The sequence below is a fragment of the Chinchilla lanigera genome, unplaced genomic scaffold (genome assembly GCF_000276665.1).
Source record: "Chinchilla lanigera isolate Chin_1 unplaced genomic scaffold, ChiLan1.0 scaffold00005, whole genome shotgun sequence".
In the NCBI taxonomy this organism is placed as follows: Eukaryota; Metazoa; Chordata; class Mammalia; order Rodentia; family Chinchillidae; genus Chinchilla; species Chinchilla lanigera.
This window is the reverse complement of record NW_004955406.1, coordinates 19,491,928-19,517,746: the sequence shown is the minus strand read 5'-3', so window position 1 is coordinate 19,517,746 and position 25,819 is coordinate 19,491,928. Positions and strand designations below refer to the sequence as shown.

The 25,819-nt window shown below is 35.7% G+C and overlaps 1 protein-coding gene across 2 annotated transcripts in view; it reads left to right on the top strand.

Moving 5' to 3' along the window:
- Acbd6 (acyl-CoA binding domain containing 6) overlaps positions 1–25,819 on the top strand; it is a 177,168-nt gene that overhangs the window by 141,061 nt on the left and 10,288 nt on the right. Inside the window, exon 7 of one of the 2 annotated variants that reach the window (XM_005374985.2) lies at positions 23,122–23,152. The exons of the other annotated variant lie outside the window; for it this stretch is intronic. Within the exon in view, the coding sequence (XP_005375042.1) occupies positions 23,122–23,152 (31 nt within the window). The remainder of the gene's footprint in view (positions 1–23,121; positions 23,153–25,819) is intronic. 2 annotated transcript variants of the gene reach the window in all.

Genomic DNA, 25,819 nt, shown 5'->3' with positions numbered 1-25,819 from the left:
AAAATACATGGATATTAACAAATATTCTCTTGGATAGTCAGTGGATCACAGAAGAAATTAGACAGTTCCTAGAATCAAACTGACAGTTCCTGCCGGTACAGTGTACCAGAACCTATGGGGCACAATGAAAGCAGTCCTAAGAGGGAAGTTTGTAGCTGTGAATGCCCCCGTCAGAACAACAGATCGAGCCCAAATAAATAAACTAATGATACACCCCAAGATCCTAGAAAAATAAGAACATTCCAAATCCTGTGTTAGTGCAGGGAAGGGAATTGTAAAGATCAGAGCAGAAATTAATGAAATTGAGATTTAAAAACACTATAAATAATCACTGAATCAAAGAGCTGGTTCTTCAAAAGAATAAACAAAATAGACAAACCTTTAGCCAGTCTTACTTAAAAAAATAAAAAAGAGGATCCAAATCTTTTTTTTCTTGTTACTTTTTGGGGGTGATTGTTTGTTTTTGAGGGCGTCTCACTGTGAAGTTCAGGCTTGCCTTAAAGTCGCTCTACAACCCAAAATGGCCTCAAACTCACAGCAATCTTCCTGCCTCAGCCTTCTGAGTGCTGGGATTGTAAGCGTGCATCACCATACCTGGCCCATTTATTTTACTAGAGATAAAAAAGGTAAAATCACATTGCAATCCAGAAGATTATCAGTAACTACTTCAAAAATCTGTACTGCAATAAATTGGAGAATCCAGAAAAGAAATGAATAGATTCTTAGATAAATATCAATTACCAAAACTGAACCAAGAAGATACAAAAATCCTGAATAATCCAATAACAGGCAATGAAATTGGAGCAGTAATTAAAAAACAAAAAAACTACCAACTAAGAAAAGCGTAGGATCCAGTGGATTTACTGCTGAATTCTGTAACTTCAGGGAATACCTAACACCAATATTTTTCAAACTTTTTAATGAAATTGAAAGGGAGAGTGTACTCTCAAAGTCATTCCAGGAAGCTAAAATTACCCTTATCCCAAAAACAGACAAGGGTTCAACCAAAAAAGAGAACTACAAATCAGTCTCTTTAGTGAACACAGACACAAAGATCCTCAACAAAACGCCAGCAAGCAGAATGCACAAATCATCAAAAAGATCATACCTCATCACCAAGTAAGATTCCCCAGGGATGCAGAGATTGTTCCACATGTGCAACCAGTAAATATAATCTATGAAATAAACAGAAGTAGTGACCAAAATCACATGATCATCTCAATAGACCCAGAAAAAGCATTTGACAAAATCCAACATCCACCTATGATAAACCCTGAAGAAAACAGCTATACAAGGATTATATCTCAATCTGATAAAAGCCATTTATGACAGATCTACTGCCAACATCATGTTAAAGCTTTCATTCTAGGGGCTGGGGATTTAGCTCAGCGGCAAAGCGCCTGCCTGGCAAGCGCAAGGTTGTGAGTTCGGTTCCCGGTACCGGAGAAAAACCAAAAACCAAAAAAAAAAAAAAAAAAAGCTTTCATTCTAAAATCAAGAATAAGGCAAGGATGTCTACTATAACAACTCCTGGAAATTGTAGGGAGATTCCTCCAAAAACTAAAACTAGACATTCCATTTGACCTAACTATTCTGATAGGTATTTTCCCAAAACAACTACAGACATCATATTACAGTGGTACCTGTATATGTGTGTTTATAGCAGCACAATTTTTAATGGCCTATACTGTATGTCTACCAACAGATGAATGAATAAAGAAAAGATGGTAGTTATACTATTCTGCAAGAAGGAAGGCTTAACTCTGAGTATTTCTGGGAAACGGATGGAACTTGAGTCCATAATGTTAAGTGAAGTAAATCAAACACACAAGCTTAAATATCACATGATTTCTCTTACATGAGAAATCTAAAATATAAATAAAGAGCAAAGTAAAAGATAATAGGAAATAGTGAGGTAGGTCTTTTACAAGAGGGAAAGAAACCAAGAGCTAGAGGGAGGTAGAAGGGAGAAAAGAGGAAGGGCATGAAAAAATTAAATTTGTTCTGTGACCGCACTAATAGAGATGCACATAAACCTATTCGGCTGCCAACCCAGAAAAAGCAGTTATTTCTGCCTCAGGCTTCACAGGTAATGAACTGGCCTGACCTTGTGGACTTCACAAGCCCTCTGTTGTTCTTTCCTTGATACACTCTTCCTTGGCTTCACTAGTGTCGGCTTCTTTGGTAGTTCTCTTATTTTTTTAAAAAAAAATATTTCCTTGATAAAGGAATCTCACAGATGTGCTTTATTATTTTTGTTTTGTTTTGTGTGGGTGCAGGAATTGAACTCAGGACCTTGTACTTGCCAGACAGGTGCTATGCCACTGAGCTACATCCTGGCCCTTTTATGTGATTCTTTATCAGGCTCATTTTCTATCTGCTCTGTAAACAACAGGTTCCACTTCACCCCATCTCTCACCTTGTACTCTTTAGATTAGCACCTGTGGTTTTAGTTATTCCCTCTGGTCTGATGTTTTTTCAATCTTTATGTGTAGTTTAGACCTTTCTCCTAAAGGTAACAACCCTGAGATTATTAAGTTCAATTCAAATATTTTTACTAAATAATTCATGATCAAGGTGTGACAGGACACTCGGAGACACAAGTATAAACCATGGCCTCTGCCCTCATGTTACTTACAGTCTGAGACATAAGAAGCTTATTAAGTAACAGCTGTGAGCCAGTTTGGAATCAAGTACCTAATGAATAGAGAATGCTTTGACACAGGTAATAGGGAAAATGGGAGAGATTAATGGGGGCCACAGATATATTTTTATGGTAAATCATGGCCCCATCATGAACTGTAAAGGTAGATGATATTTAATGAATGCTGACATGGGTATAGGTAGCATAAACATCTCAGCCAGAAATGCCCAGATTAAGGAATTTAGACTACTATTTGAGTGTGTGTTTTTAAAATAGTGTGCAATGTAATGAATTTTTTTAACATTATTAATCTAATGACAGTAGTATACTCTTATCAGGAAGGAATGTCAGCAAAGATACCTTTGTACTGATTCCAAAAGGAATTGATTTAAGTATTTGTATTTGGGTAAAATAACAGGACATATGAATTGACTTCCCAGGTACTTGGAAATAGTCTCTTAACAGACTGAGTTAAGAAGTGGTGGAAGGAAACATTCAGACCAGGTGTCACTGAAGAGGACTGAAACATTTTTAGTTCTACTGTTATATAGCCTGGTTGGTTACATCAAGTCATGAAGTAACTGAAGGGAGGGAACACAGAGAATGCAAATAGAAGTAATATTTTATATAATTTTAAAACAGCTGTAAGTCTTCAGGACTTCAGAAATAAAAATTAGTTTAGTTTTATAGTTACATTCAAAGAAAAAACTGAAGAGATATTGAAGTACTAAAAAAACTCTGTGCAGGATATAGAGAGGAGCTAAGAATAAGAAACCATTTTATTTCAAGGAAAAATAAGATTCAAGACAAATGCCCACTAATAAATTAGAGTATGTAGCCTATCATTAACTGAAGAATTAAACCAGTTTTTAAAACTGACTTCATAAAAAGAAATTAACTAAAATTAGATGAAAAGATAGAAAATAAGTTGTTAAAAGAAGTGATATTGCCTTACTGTGTCCTAAAGCAGATTTTTTTTAAACTCAGGAAAAATCTTGGTTTTTCATCTATAAATGATGTAAGTAGCATTTTTAGTAAAGAGTAATTTTCATGTATATTTTTATCTCTGTTATTTTGTTCTATTAATTTGAGAACTAAAAAATAAACAAGTGCAAAACAAATCTTATTTGGCTTTTACTTGATGATATATAGTCCAATAACTCTGCCTAATAAGTTTTTAGTAAATCTGTGGAATAAATTTAGAAAATAGATGTTTAGAAAGCCGTGGAATATAACTGACAAGTAATAAGCAATTCTTGTATATCAAATTAATTATACCATTTTTTAAATAATAGCTTTTTATACTGATTTTTTTAATTAATGAAAGTCACAGGCTTACAGTTTTCCTCTCCAGTTTATTCTAAGTTATCTAATTCAGGCACTTGAACATTCACGCTAACACCTTCCCATCTTAGTCTCAGTTTACTAAACACCTCAATCCTGGCTACATTCCTTTACACTCATTTTAATTTATTTGCATTTTAACACCTTGGATCTTGCTTCCTACCAAGAACTCAGATTCTGAATTTCTGTAGATCAGTAACTCTTCATTTCTCCTATTTTCTCAACTCTCCTGACCCTGATTTTAAATATGCCATTAACCCCACCTCAAAATACTTCCCCTTGTTTTGAGCACACTTATTCTGTTGTTCTTGAAAAGAAGTCTTTTACTGTAATGTTTTTTTAATGTAAATATTCACTCTATCTTTGAATCACCTCTTGTACAAGCGTATGTGTCTTTGTGGGTCACCTTGGAATTCTACAAGCACTATCCCTTTCCTTTTTCTAACTTTATCTACCTACTAATACATGTCTAAAATAGAATTTATTTTTGAATAGCTACATCAAAACTCACTGAGCTTACGGCCTACTAAAATCCCAGTCTTTTACTTAGGATTCTCCTGTAGTACTTTATCCATGATGTAGTTTGTGACTATTTGGTCCTTGGTACAGGATCTTATATTTATCTCTGTTAAATTTCACTTTGTTAGATTCAATTGATATAGCCTGTCAGCATTTGCTCTCTGTTTCTCTTAGCTTTTATTTCTAAAAGTTATAGCTTCAGAATTTCAGATCTCCAGCAGCATGGCTGCTAGTTTTCAGATTGCTGCTATGGTCCAGTTTGCTACATTGTAAAACACTGTAACTCAAAAATTGCAAGGCCTTTTATTTTTTCTTATAAAGATGTAATATCTGCTTATGATAGAAATCTTAGAATATACATAAAAGTCAATCAAAGGAAGAAAATCATTGATTTATACCTACTGTTTGCATAATAGCTTTTTAAAACATGTTTTTAGTATTCAGTGTTTTTTGGTTTCTTTGCTTTATATAGTTGAGATTGTACTATAAAAACATTTTTAGTACTCCATTTTACACAAATAGTATTGTAATGATTTTTTTTTTTAATTATACATACTAGCTGGGCATAGTGGCACATGCCTATAATGCCATCACTCAGGAGACTGAGGCAGGAGGATCATGAGTTTGAGGCCAGCATAGGCTACAAAGTGAGCTCAAGGCCAATCTGAACTGCAAAGCAAGACCCTGTCTCAAAAAGACAAAAAAAAAAAGTTATACATACTTTATGAACATCATTTTAAGTTGTTACATAATAATCTACTTAGCAGTATTGTTGAACACTTAGAGGGTTTCTGATATCTTGCTATTCTAGATAATACTAGTATGTACTCTTTTTTAAGTAAGGTTTTTAAAGTGTTTGAAATACTTTTAGGATAAATTCTTAGAACTGCTAAAGGAAATGAAAAATTTCTAAAAGATTTATACTGATTTATTCTCGTACTAACAATGAATGAAAGCCTTTTTCATTCCACCTTCCTGGAGTTGGAAATTGTTTTGTGGACCTAGCAGACAATGAAAATTTTCATTGTAAAAAGAAAAGTAAGTAAGAATATAAATGAAAAGAACTAGTTCTTAGATTTCTCTACTATACTTCTGGTTAATTGCTACCCAAATGATAAACTAGAATATGGTAGACTGTGGTATATTGAATTTTTACTGTAAAGTGTTATATTAATGGTTATATAGTAAGCAAAATACCCTTCACAAAAACAGTTTGGCTTTGTTCACTTATGTACCTAACTTTGAATGCTAGACCAGCTTCCTCAAAATATATAGAATTTTTAAAGGTATGTAGTCTTGAAGAGTAAGATAATTCACTTTTCAATATGATATATCAATTTTGAGATTATAGTAATAGTAGGTGCACATGCATGCTGCCCATGACACTATAACTTAGGCCATCTGTTACCTTTAACCTGCAAAAATAAAATTTTGAAATCACATTTCTCCTTATTTATATTTGTGCTGCTTCTGCCTCCTTCTTCTTAGCAGCATGGTATAGTTGAGAAAGCATGGATTTTTATGTCAGAAAGACCTGGACCTTAGACAATATATATTGATGTTTCTGAGCCTCATTTTACTCAACTTAAAAATGATAATAATAGTATTTATGTAATAGAAGTATTTGAAAATGAAATGAAATTTTATTTGCAGCACCCGATAGGTATTTAACCGGTGCCTGTGACTTTTTCCTTCCTTACTCTAGTAGTTTTAATTATCTAGCTCCTTTTGGAAAGTAAAACATTCTAGATTGTGTTGGTTTCAGATACAGTTACATTCTACTGAACAGTTACATTCTACTTTTTTAAAAAACTGTTTTCTCAAATATTTGTTCCTCAAATATATTCACTACTTCATTTTCTGCTACACTATGAGTATTTACAGATGGTTTGAGACCTAAGACTAAAGCTCTCTCGAGACTGCTAAATTCTACTGGTTGGCGTACAGCCCAGACCTTTTTATGGTTGGCTATTCTCTGTGACCTAAAATGTCTGCATCTTGCCACCTCTCTCTTTACTTCTAATTTCTGCTGGCTGCTTCTATTGCTGCCCCTTTTCTTCTAATTACTACTAGGTTCTGCTGGCTCTTTTACCATTTACCATTCCTGCCCTTTACTTCTCGCTTTCCTTTACCTATCATTTGCTGTGACTCTTCTGCCTCCTGCTGTATCTTGTGTTTCATAGGCCAGGGCTGACCTTCACTGCTTTCTCAAACCAGCTAGAAGAATTTTTCTATAAAGGGAGGAACGAGTCATGTTTTCCCCCTATTCCAAACACTAGTAATGCCAAAAATCAAGAAAAACATTTTTATTTGGTTTTTCTACAAGTAATTTATTTTTATTTCTACAAGTAACTTATTTTTCTTTAAATTTTTATTACATGCAAAATTTTGTACTAGTTATGAAAGATGAACAAAAATAGGGCTCTATATAGTCAAATTGTGGTCCTTTCCTTCAAAGGGCAAACACAGATACATTCATGATTAATACAGGTAAAAGATGAAGGAGGAATGGTATCATGATTTAGATCTAAAATATCATACAAAGCCTCCTTCATTTACATTTTAACTTTATTATTTTATTTATTTCTGATTCAACCAGGTATTTTTATTTTACCCTGATGTTCAATCCCTTACAGTGATTTCAGACATATGACTAATTTTAATTTATTGGAACAGATTTGGCTGCTCTTTATAATAACTCCATATTTATTAAATTTGAACATTTCCTCTAAGCTAAAACCGAAAGGAAAAGCATAAATAACCATGACAAACAACTCTTTTCTGGTGTGGTCATTTGAAATGAAACAACCAAAATATTTAATCAATTTAAATCTAGAAAAATTAGCTGATATAAGTTGTAAACCAGATGAGTAAAAGCTTTCACTTACTCATTCTTGACATTCAATTCCATTTATTCTTTATAATATATTTTAAAACAGAATGTCTCTAACAACTAAGGTTTGGGTTTCTATATACTATTCTTAGGTTATTGAGAAAAATAACATAGCATATAGTTTAAAGTCATACGCGTGCTTTCGGAGAAACTATTTTAACACACAAAAGGAGTAACAGGTGGATTTTATATATACAACATATGTTTTATTAAAGCATAATTATAATGTGATACAATAGTTAACTTAAATAATTATTAACAATGATTTAAAACTAAATGGGCTTGATATAAGTGAGTCATAATCATTTCAAATAAATAAGTTAATTGATTGAACATATCTTGAGTGCTTATGATTTGCTAGGCAAACAAAAGATAAATAAGAATAGTTTATACTTGGGTCCCTAAAGACTACAGTTGGATGAAAGAGTAATTAAAGATAATTGTCTTTCCATTGTTTTACCCAAATACTTATTCTTTAGACATTTCAGGGTACTTAGATGTAGAAACAATTCTGAGTTGGGCAAAATTCTTGGTATCTTTTTCAAAGACTGCTCTTTTTCTCTAGCACTCTTGAAAGAAAATAGAATTAGAGGACAGCTTGTTTGGCCTCCTGTCTTTCTGTCCCTCACCTGACAATCACTTCAGTGATTTGAGTCATGCTTCTTATGTTCATGCCCCTGCTCTAATTGATTTCTGGGTAGATGTACCCAAGGTGAGAGATTAAAAAAAAAAAATCTCAATATTTCACATTAAACCTAAACACTTCAGCCCACAGCATCTGAACACAAAAGCCTCCAATTAGGCACGGTGACCTAAGGAGGATAGCAGACACAAAATGGAGGGGATAAGTAATCCTCTTGTGCTTGTAATTATAGAAGTCGTTTGTAAACACCCATGATTTCAATTGATTTGGTTATTTTTTGTTAGGAACAGCTAATATTTTTTATGGGGGACAACACTCATGAACACTAATTTTCTATACTTATAGATGGTATTCAAATTCCAAGAGAATGCAAATGTATTTTATGGTAACTTTTTATTATAAAGGTAATAGTAAGAATTTTAGAAATTGCTACAAATTTCTAAAGAAGTGTCTAAAGAAAAAAATGTAAGTCATCATCATCCTAACCTCAAAATAATCCCTACCATTCTTATACTTTTTTTCCTATAGTAGTTATACATTTTGATCCCCAAAATGGGGTCAAGCTATACATAGTTTTATAATCTTCTTTATTTACTTATGACTATTTTCTTATGTCAAAACAGATATTGGTTCTTTTTTTAATCACAATTTCTCATGGTCCCCTAGCATGCCAGTATACAAATATACTATAGTCATCTCAAAGTTAAGATATTTATGATATTTGTATTTTGTAACATATAAGGTAGATTGAATGTGCCATAAAGACAAAGACAATAACTGCCTTGATTAATCACTATGTCCCTCACACGTAGCAGGCTTTCAGAAAACATGTATTTAAATGAATTTCCTCCTCTTCTATACTGTTTGTGCAGCTAACATGACTGGAGCAAAATACATAACATGCTCACTTAAAATTTAAAGCCACTGACCTCCAGTGAGCCCTCAGCACTTCCCAGTCACATATTTCCCTACTCCATTAACCGTCTCACTCTGTTAGATCATTCTTTCATACTTCTTTTCCCTTGTTATGGTTTGTGTCTAGATGTCCCCCTCCAAAGCCTCGTGCAGTCATGAAGGGGTGGGATTTTCAGAGGCGGCTCAACCTAGAGTGTGCAATGCTAGGATTAGGGTGTTGGGATTAAGGGTGGGTGGTTTCTGGATCAATCTGCTTACTGGATTGACACCACCCTAATGCCAGAAGTCTGGATAAGACAAAAGAGCAGAAAGAGGCTTGTTTCTTCCTTGCTTGCTACTTTTGCTGTCTTCTGCCACCATGAACAATTGCCCTTCTGCCATGTGCCACCGTGCCTTAGAGCCAGTCAGTTATGGGCTGAAACCTCCACAAACTGAGCTAAATAAAGCTTTCCTCCTTTAACTTTGTGTGTCCAGTATTTTGTCTCAGCAACAAGAGAAAAGTAGCTAAGATACTACTCAAAATCCAAATGCTTTCTTCATCTTCATTCTCTGATGATGACCTTCCTTCCCATTAACTGAGGACATGGCAGCCATTAGAAAAGAACTTGGACAGGGGCTGGGGATATAGCTCAGTGGCATAAGGGCCTACTTGGCAAGCACAACGTCATGAGTTCAATCCCCGGTACACACACACAAAAAAAAAAAAGGAGAAGAAAAAGAAAAGAACTTGGATAAGTTCTTACCACTGTGTATCTCTACCTGTCTGCATGCATCTATGCTTTTATAGTCCATCTTCCTATCTATTGACATACATAAACTATCTGTGCTGCTAGCTAAGGCCAACCCCTCTGTTTATATATTATATCCCATCCTACTGAAGGATCTTGCTCCATATGTGATCCTTTTTTAAATTTTCCACATTGCTGATTTGCCCTCACCTTAGTATAGGTTCCATAAGATGATACAAATATGCTGCTATCTCTGCACTGCACTCAGCCATCCAACTACTGCCCCAATTTCTCCCTGCTTCTTTACAAGAGAATTCCATGAGAGTTGTGTAGACTCTAATTCCTCTTTTCCCATTATCACTTTGTGTAAGTCAGCTTTCCACCCCTGTGACAGCATACCTGAGATAATCACCTTTAAAAAAGGAAAGTTTTCTTGGCTCATAGTTTCAAAGGTTTCAGTCTGTTTGCTTGGCCCTATCACTTTGGGTCTGTGGCAAAGCAGAGCATCGTGGTGGGGAGCATGTGGTAGGGCAAAACTATTCATCTTACAGCACCCAGGAACCAAAAAGGGAGACAGAAAGGGGCCAGGAGCCCAATCTTGCTTTCAAGGACGTGGTCCCAGTTACCTTACTTCCTTCCCCGAGTCCCACCTCCTAAAGTTTCTGCCACCTCTCAACAGCACAACAGGCTGGCAGCCGATCCTTCAACACATGGCCTTTGGGAGACATTTCAAGTCCAGATCATAACACTCCTCAACCTGCTTGAATCAGGTACTCACTTCCACTCTTCCTCATATTCTTGTGTGAAAAACCCATGGCCTCTACTTCGTCAAATCTAGCAACCACTTCTTAGTTTACCATATTTCACCTATTGGCAGCACTTGGCACAGGTCATTACACCTTCCTATTTTTATTTTTATTTTTTTTTTATTTTAAAGAGAGTAGTACGTGAGACACAAACAACAACAACAACAAAAAAAAAATAGAACAGCAGCAGCATACCAGTATCACAAACATCAACAAATCAAAGCAAGAACATTCAAAGTGATACAGAGTCTCAAGACAAATTAATACAAATCAGCAGTGGTTGTTACATTGCATATCGCTATCCTCAACTACATTGCTCAGATTATCAGATGTAAGAATGAATGACTGCTCAAACCATTAAAGAAAATAAGAAAATAATTCTTCAGTAAAACATTAGAGATAATACAGAGTTTCACTAGACAAGTTTCACTAGACAAGTTTCACTAGACAAGGGGTAGTTCACCATTGTAATTCCACTGCATATTGTTACCTTCAAATCAGTTGCTCATATTACCAGACACAAGCATGCAAAGTCGATCAGAACATAAAAAATTGTGAGCATTAACTGTTCATTTCAATACACCATCAGACAAGAGCAATACAGTCATCACAGCTATTCATATGTATATTTATGTTTTGCCTTCCTTCTTTCTTTTTTCTTCTTTTCCTCATCCCAGTTGTTCCTTCCTTTGAGCAGTTTCTTTCCCTTTCCTATCATCTATTGTACATTTTGAGTTTTACCTAGTCTTTCAGGTTCCTACACCAAGGAAACAATATTATGTTTACACATGTGGCTCTGATTTATTTCACTTATGAGTATGGTCTCTAGTTGCATCCATTTACCTACAAAAGCCTCAAGTTCATTACACCTTCTTGAAACACTTTATTCTTTATGTTCCAGGACATTATACTCACCTGCTTTTCCTACTACTGTACTGGTGTTCATTTTTTGTTTTGTTTTGTTTTGGGTTTTATTTGTTGCTTGTTCTTCATTCTTTTCCAGGCCCTTTCCACTCCTTTTTCTGATGTCTTGAAATGTAACAAAACTCAACTCTTAGATCTCTTCTTTTCTCTGTGCCCAATGCTTTGATGATCCTAACCAGTATCTGAGCTTTGAATATATGCTCACAAGCCTCAAATTTGTATCTCTTGCCTGTCTTCTGAAATACACGCTTAATGCCTGCCTATTTGACATTTATCCAAAGATATCTTGTAGACCTCCCAAATTTAACATATTCCAAATCAGGCTCCTGATCTTACCCACAAAACCTGCTTCTTCCCAAGTCTTTTCATCTCAGTTAATGGCAGTTTTGTCCTTGTTGCCTGGGCCAAATTCTTGGTGCAATCCTTAACTTTCCTCTTTTTCTTACATTCATATCCTCTCTACAGGCAAATTATGCTTCTTTAATGATATGTCCAAAATCTGACCACTTCTCACCTTGCCCTTTACTTGTAATCTAGCCATTGCTTCTTACCTGGCTTGTTGAAATAGTGTCCTGTGTTGTCTGCTTGCTACCTTTCAGTCTGTTTTCAACCTAGCAGCCAGCTGATCTTCTTGAGTCCTAGTTAAAGCAAACTATTCTGCTCAAACCCTGCAGCAGCCTCCCATTGAATTAAAATTCTAAAATCTTTTTTTGTGTGTGTGGTGTGGTGTTGTGTTGTGTGTTTTGAGACAGGGTCTTGCTCTGTAGTGCAGGGTGGCCTTGAACTCACTATGCAGTACAGGCCAGCCTCATCAAACTTGCAATGATCCTCCTGCCTCACTCCCTAGTGCCGGGATCACATGTGTGCACACTACACTCGGATAAAAATCCAAAATCTTTACAGTGGCTCACAAGGGCCTGTACCGTCTGGCTCCTACAGGTACTGTGCTGTCTGATTCTGTATTACTTCTCACTTCATCTGCAACTACTGATCTAACTTGCTTTTACTGTCCAGCCACACTATTTCACTTCCTCAAACATGCCAGGAACATAACTATTTCAGGACCTTTGCGTTTGCTCATCTTTCTCCCTCTGTGGCTTTCCCCCAGATATTTAAACAGGTTATCTCCTTAGCAGCTTCAGGTTTTTTATTCCCAGTAATCTCAGGAAGGCCTACCCTGACCATGTTATTTTAAATGAGTACCCATCCTACCTGACCCCAGTATTTCTGCTTTTGTTTTTTTTTTTTTTTTGGTCTTTTTGAGACAGGATCTCACTGTGCAGTTCAGGCTGGCCTTGAGCTCACTTTGTAGCCCAGGCTGGTCTCAAACTTGGAATAATCCTCCTGCCTCAGCCTCCTGAGTGCTGGGATTACAGGCCTGTGCCACCACACCTGGCTCTGCTTTTCTTTTCTCTGTAACATTTATCATTATCTAACATACATATATTTCACTTTATTTTCTATATTCTGTTCAAATAGGGCATAGATTTTTGTCTATTTCATTTATTGCACTTTAGAATAATGGCTAGCCCATAGTAAATACTTAGTAAATATTTATTGAATTAATGAATTTTAAGCAATGAATATCATTGCAGGTAAATGTTTATATGAACCCATGAGTTTTTTATTGATTAATAAAAGTTTTTTGAGTGCAGGGGAGTCCATGAGGTTCAAACTATTTCATAGTAATTCTAAGAAATTGTTGTCTTTTTCACAGTCATTCTCCCATGAGCATGCAGTGGCTTTTCTCCAAAGGCCATAGCACATATATTATCATAGCAGATTAAATGCAGAAATAGATTTGGATAGGAATTGCTTATTGATTAGATATAGAGAGGATGAAAAAGAATTTAAGGGTGGAGTTCACATTACTGACTTGAACACCTGGGTAAAGAGTAGAGCCAAATGACACACTTATTAACAGAAATGCTTCAAGATGCAACTATTTTTTTTGAGAGCTGAATTGTATTAGTGGAATTGCAAGGCCTCCATTTTCTTTTTATTTTTTTTTATTAGTACATGTTTGCATTACATAATGATTACATTTCTCATGGGGAGTTGGTACATGTACATAACACATCTTAATTCTTTTTTTTTTTTTTTTTGAGACAGGGTCCTGTTATGCATTTCAGACTGGCCTTTGAACTCACTATGTAGTCCAGGCTGGCCTCAGACTTGCAGCAGTCCTTCTGCCTCAACCTCCCAAGTGTTGGGATTACATATGTACACGACCACACCCAGCTCTTCATTCTTTTTGTTTGTTTGTTTGTTTTGTTTTTGTTTTTCTTTTGGTACCAGGAATTGAACTCACGACCTTGGGCTTGCCAGGCAGGCACATTTGCCACTGAGCTAAATCCCCAGCCCCTTCATTCTTTTTTCATCCCTCCCTCTATTTCCCCCATCTCTTGATCCCCTCCCCTTTTGAGAAAGATCTGTCTTCCTACTTCCTGTTGTCTCTTTTTTTGCTCTTTATTTTGTAGATTTCCCATATAAGAGAAATCATGCTGTATTTAATTTTGCCTGTCTGATTTATTTCACTTTACATTCTGATCTCAAAGTGCATTCATTTTCCTACAGATGACTCAGGTTTATCCTTCTTTTTATCCTTCTGTTGTAGATAAATACATTTTTTATCCATTCTCCTGTTGATGAACATATATGTTGTTTCCAAGATTTAGCTATTGTGAATTGTACTGCTGTAAACATGGGTATCATCATTTTCTTAAGTATCCTCATGCATGTATTTTTCTAGTATGAGTTACCATTAATAAAATTGTTTCAGTATTATTCTAAATTATTCCTCCAATTTAAATAATCAGATATAGTAAAATATAGTAGTTGCCCAATTCACTCAGGTATACTTAATCAAAAGAAAAAAAAGAAACAAAACATGTTCCATGGAACATAGAGTGGAATGGATAGAGCTGACTGATGGAGACCACTACAAAGCAGCCCTGACCAGGACTTAAATTAACCAACTGGCTTTTCATGTTTACTTGTGAGTCTGTCTGAGGCCTAGGCCCCTTGTCTGGAGATGGGCAGTAGACTCATAGTAAGTGAACCTCTGTGAGTCACTAATTCCTACTAAGGCCTAGAGCTGTAAAGCCTTAAAGGCTAAAACAAGACCACATCCAAGGACACCTGGATCCAACCCCAACTAGATAAAGATTGTAGCCTCAGGCATCACACTCCTGGGTGGATTAACTTAATACCTTACTTGGAGAAGTCCTTGAGTGGTTCTGCCCTTCTTGAGTACTCCCCTCCCTTCTTTTGATAATTGAATAAATATGGGCCACCCAGAGAAGGTCTTCATTTTAGCCCTGAGAGAATCTTGAATTCTGTGAGAAGGCTTTGATCCTTCTGGAACCCTGAAATCATTACATTTGCCTCTCTTTAGCCTTTGCCGTACACTCATTTGGAGATTGGGGACCTGATCAGCCTGCAGTAACTAAGGGATGTTATTAACCTGATAGTTGACAAAGTCCTAAGATATCCCATAAACATTTCAAGTTAAACTTCTAGATGAAAGTTATGGCAGTATAAGTTTAATACTGTATTATGAAATTGACTGCACTTTCCCTCACTGGAAGAAATCTGACCTTAGGTAAAAATGTCAAGTTTCCTGGTAACCTGATGAAGGTAAGGATATCAGTTATATTGCGAAGTAATGTTATTTATGATCAAGATGACCCTGGTTGGAAAGTTAATCCAGACTAGGAAGAACTGCAAAGGGATGATTAAAAACCTGATGGGAACAGTGTACTTTGGACTATCCTGAGTTTGTTTTAATTGTCATATCCCTTGTGTGACCCTAAAAATAAAATGGCACTAAACCAGAATAGACCTCTAAAGCTCCTGAAAATAGATTTCTTCTCTTCACTCCTAAGTTAGGTCTCCTAAAGAGTAGGCAGCTCTGGCTGGATGAGCGAGCTGTCTATATGAATTTGTACAGGGGCTCCAGTGTGACCCTGCTCTGGTGGCAAGTTCTGAGTGGTTTCTGTCTGAAGTCCTTCTGAATAAGTTTATGCAAATTACAGATGATCAGCCAAGGACACCCACCTTGTGGGCACAGCACCTACATTATCCATTCTTTAGTTTCAGCTGTTCATTTATACTGTGCTCATTTTACTGTAGTCCCTCTCTCTCCAGCAGTTTTAGTATGATGTTAAAATCAGTGCAGTCAATTTAACTGTCATTCCCAAAGCATACTTGTTCTTGAGAACATTTCTATAGATGTGAATCTGCTTAGTTACCTTAGGAGGGATGAATAATCAATAGATGCAGCCTTTGATTATTTTTCTTTCAGTCCTTTGCTTATCCTGTTTACAGAGGTTATTTATCAGTTTGCCTATCTGCTATGTAAGTTATCTTTTACTGTTGTAGTCCATATGGAAAACAGACTTTTCTACTGAAGGTGTAATGGCCTACATATAGCTGAAAGTACCAAGTTTTCCATTTGATCGCAGATGTATGATTGGGCATTTAGATGAAATCTTTGTATTTGAATTGCTGGGGTTTTTTTGTTTTGTTTTGTTTTTTTGTTTTGTTTTGGTTTTTTTCCAGTACTGGGAATTGAACTCACGATGTCACGCTTGCCAGGCAGGCGCTGTGCCACTGAGCTAAATCCCCAGCCCTTGAATTGTTGTTAACTCAAAGAGATTTTCAGAGAATCAAGTCTTTGTATTTTACTGTATTTTGTTACTTTCTATACTATATATTGTTTTTTACTCTTTATTCAGAGAAAATTATTAAGAAAACTAGTAATTGGGCTAGTCTAAGAAGGTTTATTAAATTATGAACAAGCTGGTTCTATTATTCTGTAGAAGATTAGATAAGTATCCAGAAACAGAAAGAGACCCAGTGATATCTATCCAAAGATGTGTTATCTGACACTCTTAAGCTCTGGAAAGTAATTTTCAGACTCTTCACTGTGGGTGCCCCTTCTAGTGATACTGCTGGTAAAGAGACAAAAATACCAAGTGTGCAAGGGTTCAGGCCACTGGATTTCTGAGCCAAAACACTGACACTTTTGTGTTTTTTTGCTTATCATTCCAGAGACTGTTTGGGCTTCTAAAGCATGAAAAACATTAAAATTGAAAATTGACTGAGAATATAGTCTGAAACCAAGATTAAACCAAAATGAAAATTAAAAAGATAGATCTATATAAAGTTTACTACCGCTGTTGTGAGAACATTACCAAACTATCATTCAGAGACTATTTCCTAATTTGAGATAAAATTTGAGAAATTTGCTTGTGATTTCAGCCTTTCACAGATGAGAAGTAGAAAATATCAAGCATTCAGAACATTGACAATAAAAGGGATAATTGATCTTGCAGCTGAAAGAAAGCTACTTAAAAACCTAAAATCTAACTAAACCAAAAACTAGCCTGGGGCCATTTGGTAATAGGCTAAACAATATTACATTTCGTGGTACCCTATAAAAGTGTCATTTATATTATAGGATGTACAAAAAATGATGTTTTTGTTCACTCATAATCTCATTTTCTTGATACCCTGTATATCAGTTTATGATACTAACTTTGAATCATTAAGAAAAGATTAAATCATCTTCCATATTCTCCATGTAAAGGGATAAGGAGAAGTAAGGTGCTTTGGAAAGAATTATATGCAAGTTTGTAAGGATGGTGTTTTTGATGTTTGAATCTTTTAAGTGTAACATTCTGATTATTTAAAAAATATGCTGACATAAACGACTTCATTCTCTAAGGATGCCAGTTAAATGAGATGTGACAATATGTCCTTTTTTTCCAAGAAAAGAGTATGTCCAGAACCTGTAGCTGAAGGCTTATATATCTAGAAAAGTAATCATAAAATGGATTTTCAAACATATAAATTATCAGATTAATCATCTTCTGTTTAGGGTTACCAGTCCCATAGAACAATGCATTTCAGGCTTAGAAACATTAAAGCTTATTTAAAATTAAAGCCAGGCATAGTGGTACAGGTCTATAATCCCAGCTATTCAGGAGGTTAAGGCAAGAGAATTACAAGTTGGAGGCCAGTGTGGGCAGTTCAGCAAGACCCTATCACAAAAAGGGGTGGGTCAGTAAGATTGTGCACTTACATAGCATGTGGAGTTCAACCCTGAGTCCAATCCCCAGTACTAGTAGAAAAAATACATTACCTAAAATTATATTAACTCAAAACTTTTATCACTGCTAATTCCTCACAGCCAATTTTCTTGGGTGCCTCCTTTATTATATGTTCACTTGTAACATCATTTTTAAATAAAATTTATATTTTAAGTATCAAATTGCTGGATAAGAATAAAATTTTCTCCTGTGCAGTGTCACAGGAAAATCCGACCCCTTTATGCAGCTCATTACTCTTTTAACGGTTCATGCTATGCTTCTATATGTTTAGAACCAGCAAAAGTAGAGGTGGTGTCTTGGTTACTTTTCTCTCATTGCTGGGACAAAATACCCAACACTCAATTAAGCAAGGAAAGGTTTACTTAGCTCACAGTTTGTGGTGGTTTTAGTCCATACTGGGCTGGCTCCAAGGCAGAGCGGCACATGGCAGGGGGCAACAGTTCATGGCGGAAGACAGCAAAAGCAGCAAGAACAACAGAGGAGGAGCAGGCAGGGAGAGCAAGATTCTTTCCCTCCCTTATATTGTATGTAGCACTCACATCCATAATCCCAGCATTAGGCCATGGATCAGTCATAAGCTCTAGAAGCCCACCCCATGACTGCATGAGACTTTGGGGGCAGATCCAGACACATCAAGTAGGAATTGAATTAGAGCATAAGAATTATATGATCACAAGATAAGAAATTCAGTAACACTCAGGAGAATTTTCTACTCATAGAAAACAGCATGGAGGCATGTTATCTCCATGACTGTTTCATATAAATACGTATAAAATCTTAGAAACATGGCTCTTGAGTCAGTTTAATAAAATGTATTTAACAATATAACAAATCAGGACTGGCTACAGTCCTTTATTCATAGTAGACAGTAGTGTTATTGATGGCTTAGAATGAAAGGGATAAAATTAGTGTTATTACCTGTGGATCTGTTTGAACTAAATATTTAATATTTTCATTGTACCTTATTTAGAAAAATAAAAAAATTATTTGACAAGGCACCCAATCTGGAAATAAAAGAAGACTGTATCTTTTAAAGAAAATAATTATTAGTAAAATGAAACCATGATCAAAAATAAGAAAAGGGTAATACGTAGTACATGTGAGGAGAGAAATAATCTGTGCAAATTCAGGAGTACATATGGAAGGAAAAACAATCCAGGGATCAAACTGGATAAGTAGTGATTTTGTACCTAGTAACTATAAACTAAGTCTCCTGTTCATCATCACTTAGGTCATCACTGAGTTATTACATCTGACCTATTCCATACTATAGAAATATGTGGGAAGTTTTTTAAAGAGGCTCAGATACAAGGGGAAGAACAGGTCAAATTAAAGGCTAAATTAATTTGCCTTTAAATTGGATTAACAAGTAAATCAGAGGAAAGACTAAAGTAACATACTTGTTCTCTCATTTCAGGTCAGGGCTACTTATTGAACATACACTATATGTAAGACACTGTGATAGGCATTGAATGAAAGATGTAATACTTACCTGTAAGAAATTGTACAGTCTTGGTGGAAGAGACTGTTAATGAAAGAAAGTATATACCATGCCATGATAGTAGAAAAGAAGGACATCTTGCCGCATCTGAGCAGTCAAGGGAGATTTCCTGAAGAAGGTGAACTGAATCTTAAAGGTTGCTAGTGACTTTGAAGTTCTCTGTATAAACATACCTTCTCACAGAGTCCTTCCCTGTCTTCTCTAAAATAGCATGCCAAATCACTGTAAGTGTCTTAATCTGCACTATTGCTTTTCTTCCAGAGCACTCATCACTACTTATTATTGTTTGTTTATATGTCTTTAAGATACGATCTTCTTGTATGGCTCAAACTAGCTTCATGGGCTCAAGTGATCCTCTTGCCTCACCCTTCTGAGTAGCTGAGACTATAGGCACATAATACCATGCCTGGCCCACTGCCTATTACTAGACATATTTATTTGTTTTTGTTCCCCATCACTAGAATATAAATTATAATATTAGGGTCCTCCTCTGTCTCATTTACTTCTGTGTTCCCAATGCCTAAAATAATGACTGCAACATAATAGGATATTAGCAAATAATTCTAATTAATTAATTAGAAATTGGGTATGAAATACCTGTTTAGTATTCATTGGTAAAAGTGATTAAAAGGAATTAATTATGCTTTCTTCCACATCCCTTGTACAGATGAGGAATTAAAAGTTAAGAAGAACTAAACTATAAATATATATGGCTAAACATGCAAGTTTTGTCCAAATAAAACTACACTTTTTAAAGCTGGATAATGGTAGAAAATATAACCTTGTATGATGGATCCATAGTGTTCCTGAAAATGTGGTAGGTTAAGGCCTTCTTGAAATTGCTTTCTATTGTTAAACATTTGTGCTTAAACCATAAATGTGAATGTATAAACCCATCACATGTGTATGCTTATACATACACTTCATTGATCAGCACTGGAAATTAGCAAAGTAGATTTCAGGTGTAACCCATAATGGTCAGTGTTATTCCAGGCAAACAGAATGCTTTGGAATATAAGTACATATTGCCATGCTGCCTTACACTGACATCACTCAGACTGTGTTCACTATGGCTATCTCTGTGTAGCTCTCTCCTCTGTTCTTAATTGCAGGAACAGAGTAAGGCAAAAGGGAGCAAAGTAGATGCTATATCTAAAAAGACAAGAAGAAAAGTATTAAATTACTCCTTTCATTGCATTGTTTTCCTGTTACTGATTTGCTGATTTCCTTGTTTGTCTCTGTTGTTGTTTTTCCTTGTGCTTAGTTGCTTATCCTGCCAGGTGTATTAATTCTATTTGACTTGTTGGCATTGTTAGTGTCACTGTCTCTTTATAGGACATCCTTGAAAATTTCTTCATGCTAGTGTGGTGGTCATCAATTTCTTAAGGTGCTCCTTGTCATGGAAGTACCTTATATCTCTATCAATTTTGAAGGAAAAACATTTGAGATATATAAGTCAGGGTTGGAAGTTGTTTTCTTTTAGGGCTTGAAACACTTTGTTCCAAGTTCTGCTGGTCTTTCAGGTTGTGTGGAGGAGTCTACTGTAATTCTAACTGAGTTTTCCTTTATAGGTGATGTGTTGCTTTTCTCTAGCAATTTTTAAGGTTTTTGTCTCTGTGATGGACTTTTGGTATTTTGATCATAATGTGACCTGGGGAAATTTTTTGATTATGTGGTTATCTGGAGTTCTGTAGACCTCACTATGTGTTTTTTTCTTTCCCTGTATTTGGAGGATTTTCTGCCATTATTTTTTTTGTGAACAGGTTTCTTATGCCATTTGTGTTATCTTCTGATTTTTCACTTAATCCAGTTAATCTTAGATTAGTCTTTGCATCATTTAACAACTGTTGAATCCATTTTTCGTGCTCTTTTGTTGCTTTTAGGGTATCTGAGTAGGTGGTTTTTAAAGGCATCATTGTCTTACAATTCTCAAATTCTGTCCTTACACTGGTTGCTTCTGCTGCCCATATTTTCAAAATAATTTTTAATCTCCTGGATTTCTGATTGAAACTTTTTCATGGACTCTAGTTCTTAGCATAACTGATCATTCATATTTTGTACTATTTTGTTTAGCTCAGCTACCTTTTTATCAGTGCCTTAAAAGCTCCTGGATCATTTTGGTTATTACAGTAAGTCCTGAATTACAAACATATAAGTTGCAAACAAATCACAGAAGTAGCTCACATGTCTGCTGAAAATTGTCATGGTTGTGCTGTTGTGTGCTTACTAGACATTGCAATAGTATACAGTAGTACAGTGCTCAATCAGAGCCCAGGATGTCCAGAAGCAGAGAAAAAGCTTTACATTGTATATTTGTGTAAGGTGTGTAAGACTCACTTTGTCAGACTTATAAATGAAAGTGACCGAAGAATGATCTCCTAGAATGGAAGTAGTTTGTAAGTTGGGATCTTACTGTACTTCTATTTTGTTTAATTCTCTTCTGTGATACCACTGAATATCTCTTTGATCTGTTTTCTAACCTCTTTTATCCTTTCAAGTACTTCAGATATGTGGTTTATACTATTCAGTACCTTTCAGTAATAACTCTCAATGTAAATGATCTCAAGTCCCCAATCACACAGATTGGCAGACCGAATCATGAAACAAAACCGAAAAATATTCAGTATACAGGAAACACATTTAATTCAAAAAGAAAGTCACAGATTAAACATCAAAGGATGGAATATTCCATGTGACAGAAACCCAGAAAAAAAGTACAAGTAGCTATCCTAATCACAGACAAAGTGAATTTCAGGCCAGAATTAATCAGAAGAGACAAAGATGGTCACTACATAATGGTTAAGGGAAAAATTCAACAGGAAGAGATAACAGTTATAAATATATATATGCACCAAACACCAGTGCACCCAACTTCACAAAACAAACACTGATGATCATGAAAATCAGATAAACACTGTGTTAGTTTACTTTTCTCCTTGCTGAGACAAAATACCTGACAACCAAAGTTAAAGGAAGAAAGCTTTATTTAGCTTGCCATTTGTAGAAGTTTCACTCCATAATCAGCTGGCTGGAAGGCAGAGTGGCATGGCAGACAGGATCACAGAGGAGAAACAGTTCATGACCAAGCAGAAGGTGGCAATGCAGTAGAGCAGGTAGCACTCACACCCTTAATCCTAGTACCCTTGGTGCTAGTATTTCACCATGAATCAATCCCAACGTAACACATTCTTGATCCAGCCACCTCTAAAAATGCCCCACCTATGACTGTGTGAGGTTTAGGGGGGACACCAGTACAAACACCAATACAGTTGTAATGGAGAACCTCAGTACCCCACTATCACAAATAGATCAACTCGGCAAAAATATCAACAAAGAAAAATCAGAGTTGAACCAAATCTTCAAACAAATGGACTTAATAGATATCTACAAAATAGATCTATGAATATCCCTCATGCTCATGTACTGTGATCAGCTACTTTCAGTTAAAGGTAGAATTACTAAAAAGTATTAACTGTGCCATATAATTAATATAGCCAGAATATCTTAGTTTTAAAGGAAAAATTTTTAACTGAAGTTTTGGAGTCTTCTCAGTAACCTCTGGGATTCTTGACTTTCTTCTAGAATTTTTCATGCTTTGAAACCACCCATCTTTATGGTATTTAATCTAGGTAGGAAATCTATTACCATTATTCTTGGAATGTGTGTCTTTCAAAAGCCCTTATAAAGCTACTAATTCTTACTATAAATCATAAATTCCTTAGATTTGGGGAAAGCTTAGAAATAAACATGCTGATACTGCCCAAGATAAATGATATAGTGTCATTTTTTTCTGCCACTAGTTAGATAACCAAACTGCCACATTTTAAGGGATTTATATATTTTGGTTTATTACCTACATATCTGACTATCCTCACTCTGCAGTAGCTGCTAGAATGTACTAGTTACCATTCTCCTGTCTTCCAAGAGAGGTAGCTTGTTCAGGAGTTGCTGTGAGACTCAAAGAAATGATCACTTTTTTCTCTGTATCTGATAAATTTATGGAACCTTCAGTATATCAGGTAATACTTGTTAATTTGCATACTTCCATGACTACTTAGATTTCTAAAATGTATTATTTGTTTTTATAGGACAATGAAGGTCAAACAGCTCTTCACTATGGTAAGATGTTTCAAAATTATTAAATGATCATATTTGAACATTTTTTCTATTTGTTTGTCTCAACTTTGTTCAACCCTATGTAGTGCTTACAAAAGTACCTAGTAGCTAGCACAGATATAACTTTTGGCTGTTAATCTAACAAATAAATTAATAACCTATAAAGTTGGAGATGTATTAAAATTCTTATGGGCATGTGAGTAGTAAATTAAGCATTTCTGTACTGTCATCAGGAAAGTGATGGCTCCTCCAGCCTCCTGTTGAAACTTCAGTATTTCACTCTTCATATTGTCAGTGGCATCTAAGATGCTAATCACTGTCAATGAGGATCTAGCATTTCTCAATAAGAAACACTTTCTTGATGTGCAGGAGGCTCCATAAGTGCAATTTTGCTTTCTGCAGTTTTCAGTTACCACAGTTTACTGTGGTCCAAAAATATTAAATATTCTGAAATATTCATAAGTAAATAATTAATAAATTTTAAATTGTATTCTGCTCTGAGTAGTATGATAAAATCTCATGCCATCCTGCTACGTCAGCCCAAGACATGAATCACTCTTTGTCTGATCTACTCATGCTACATATAGTGCACTTCCCATGTGTTAGTCACTTATTAGCCATCTCATTTATCAGCAACTGGTCCCTGTGCTTGTGTTCAGGTGACCCTTTGGTAGTATCTAAACATTGGTAGTATCCAAACAATGCCTGCATCATTCATCTCACTTCAGCTCATCATGTAGGCATTGTACTGTCTTATATTATGAGAAGAAAGGTGAGCACAATACAATAAAATATTTTTGAAAGAGATCACATTCATATAACATATTAGTGTATTGTTATAATTGTTCTATTATTAATTATTGCTGTTAATCTCCTACTGTGCCTAGTTTATAAACTTTACCATAAGTGTGTATGTATATGTAGCATATATATATGAAAAACATGGTTGTATATAGGGTTTGACATTATCTGAGATTTCAAGAAGCCACTAGAGGTCTCAGAATATATTCCTCAGAAGATAAGGAGAGACAACTATAATAAAAGTTAAACAAATTTGAGTTTTAACTCATTTCTGCTACTAACTGATCATTGTAGTTAAGTAATATTTATATGAGTAACCTGTAAAGTAGAGTAAAAATAATAGTATGGCTCTTAGAGAACTATTAGAAATTATTAGCAAAATAAAAGGTATTTATTTCATAAAGTGTAAAGTATGTAAATATATTCAAAGAATCTATTTGTTTGTGAATATGGTTGAATTACAGGCAGTTGTCAATATTTAAACCAGATTAAGGATGAACCACCTGCAGACATTTTGGGAAAGGATACATTAGGCCATTTTGCTTTTGTTGGCAAACCCAGTCTGCTATTTAGTATGCAGTGGCCCAAATGCTCTTGGACATCTTTGTCCACTGCTTTGCATTTATTTGGATATCAGATACCTCAGTGGGTTATCTGGGAGTTTAAACTATTGGACTATCTGTCATCCTCCCCATATAAGTCAGCCTGATAGTGAAGATTAGAATGTCAATGAATGTCTACTGCAACTTATTTATGAATTTATCTAGTATAACCTGGAGACTTCAACTAGCAGGGAAAAAAAGTAAATTGTGAGTCAGTCTCACTTTGAATACAAATGTAGAAATTCTATGGTAAACATTAGCAAATTAAACCCAGCAGTGTTGCTGGGGATGTAGCTCAGTGGCATAAGCACTTGCCTGGCAAGCTTCAGGTCATGAGTTTGATTCCTGGTACCAAAAAAGAAAAAAAAAGTAAACTCATCAGTGTATTTTTTTTTTTACATATTGTTATCTACAAGATAGTTTCTCAGGAAAACAAGTAGACAAATAATAGTGAGTTACAGACAAAAGAGGTAGGAGATTATCAATAGTTGTTGTACTATACTTTGGTATTTTCAAAGTGGCTTCTAAAGAAAATGAATAGAGCTATACATGAGTGACCTATTGAATAATCATTAACTATTCTCAGTGGTTGTTGTAGGAAACACATAATAATAAACATGCATCCATTTACAAAATAGGACAGGCACAATACAAACATTACAGAGTTATGGATAGATTAGTAGGAAAATATCAATGGCTGCTGTAATACACAGTGGTATCTTCAAAGTGGTTTCTCAGGAAGACAGAGATACGCAACAAGGATCTAACAAGTAGTTACTGCCTAAGGGTTGTCAAAAATAGCATATTACCTCCTCACCAGTGACTCCTGTCACTGAGGTGTGATGGCTGGAAGGAAGGCCAGGATTGAAAAGAAGGACCGAGAGACTTGCACCTGTGTCTAGCAACAGGCTGTTTTCTTGTTCCTCCATAGTCATGATTACCCAGGGCTCCTCCATGGAGATGACTGTCTGGCCAGAGGGAGAAGGCAGAGTATGCCCCAGGCCCTCTCATTCCTGTTGGACTAACTGGTAGGATGGATCTGAGCACTTGGGCCTCTACTTCAGAGGGCAGACCGATCTCGAGTGGTCACCTTTGCATTCAGGGCATGGCCCATGAGGCCTCTTAGGGTAGTTCCTCTTGAGGTGGCCTGGCTTTTAACAGTGGTAGCAGATGAGTGCAGTAGTCGAGTTCTTCTTGGGGCCCTAGGAGTCAGACTTGGGGTCTGTTTCTCTTAGTGCTACAACAAAAGCAGCTGCTTTTTCTCAGT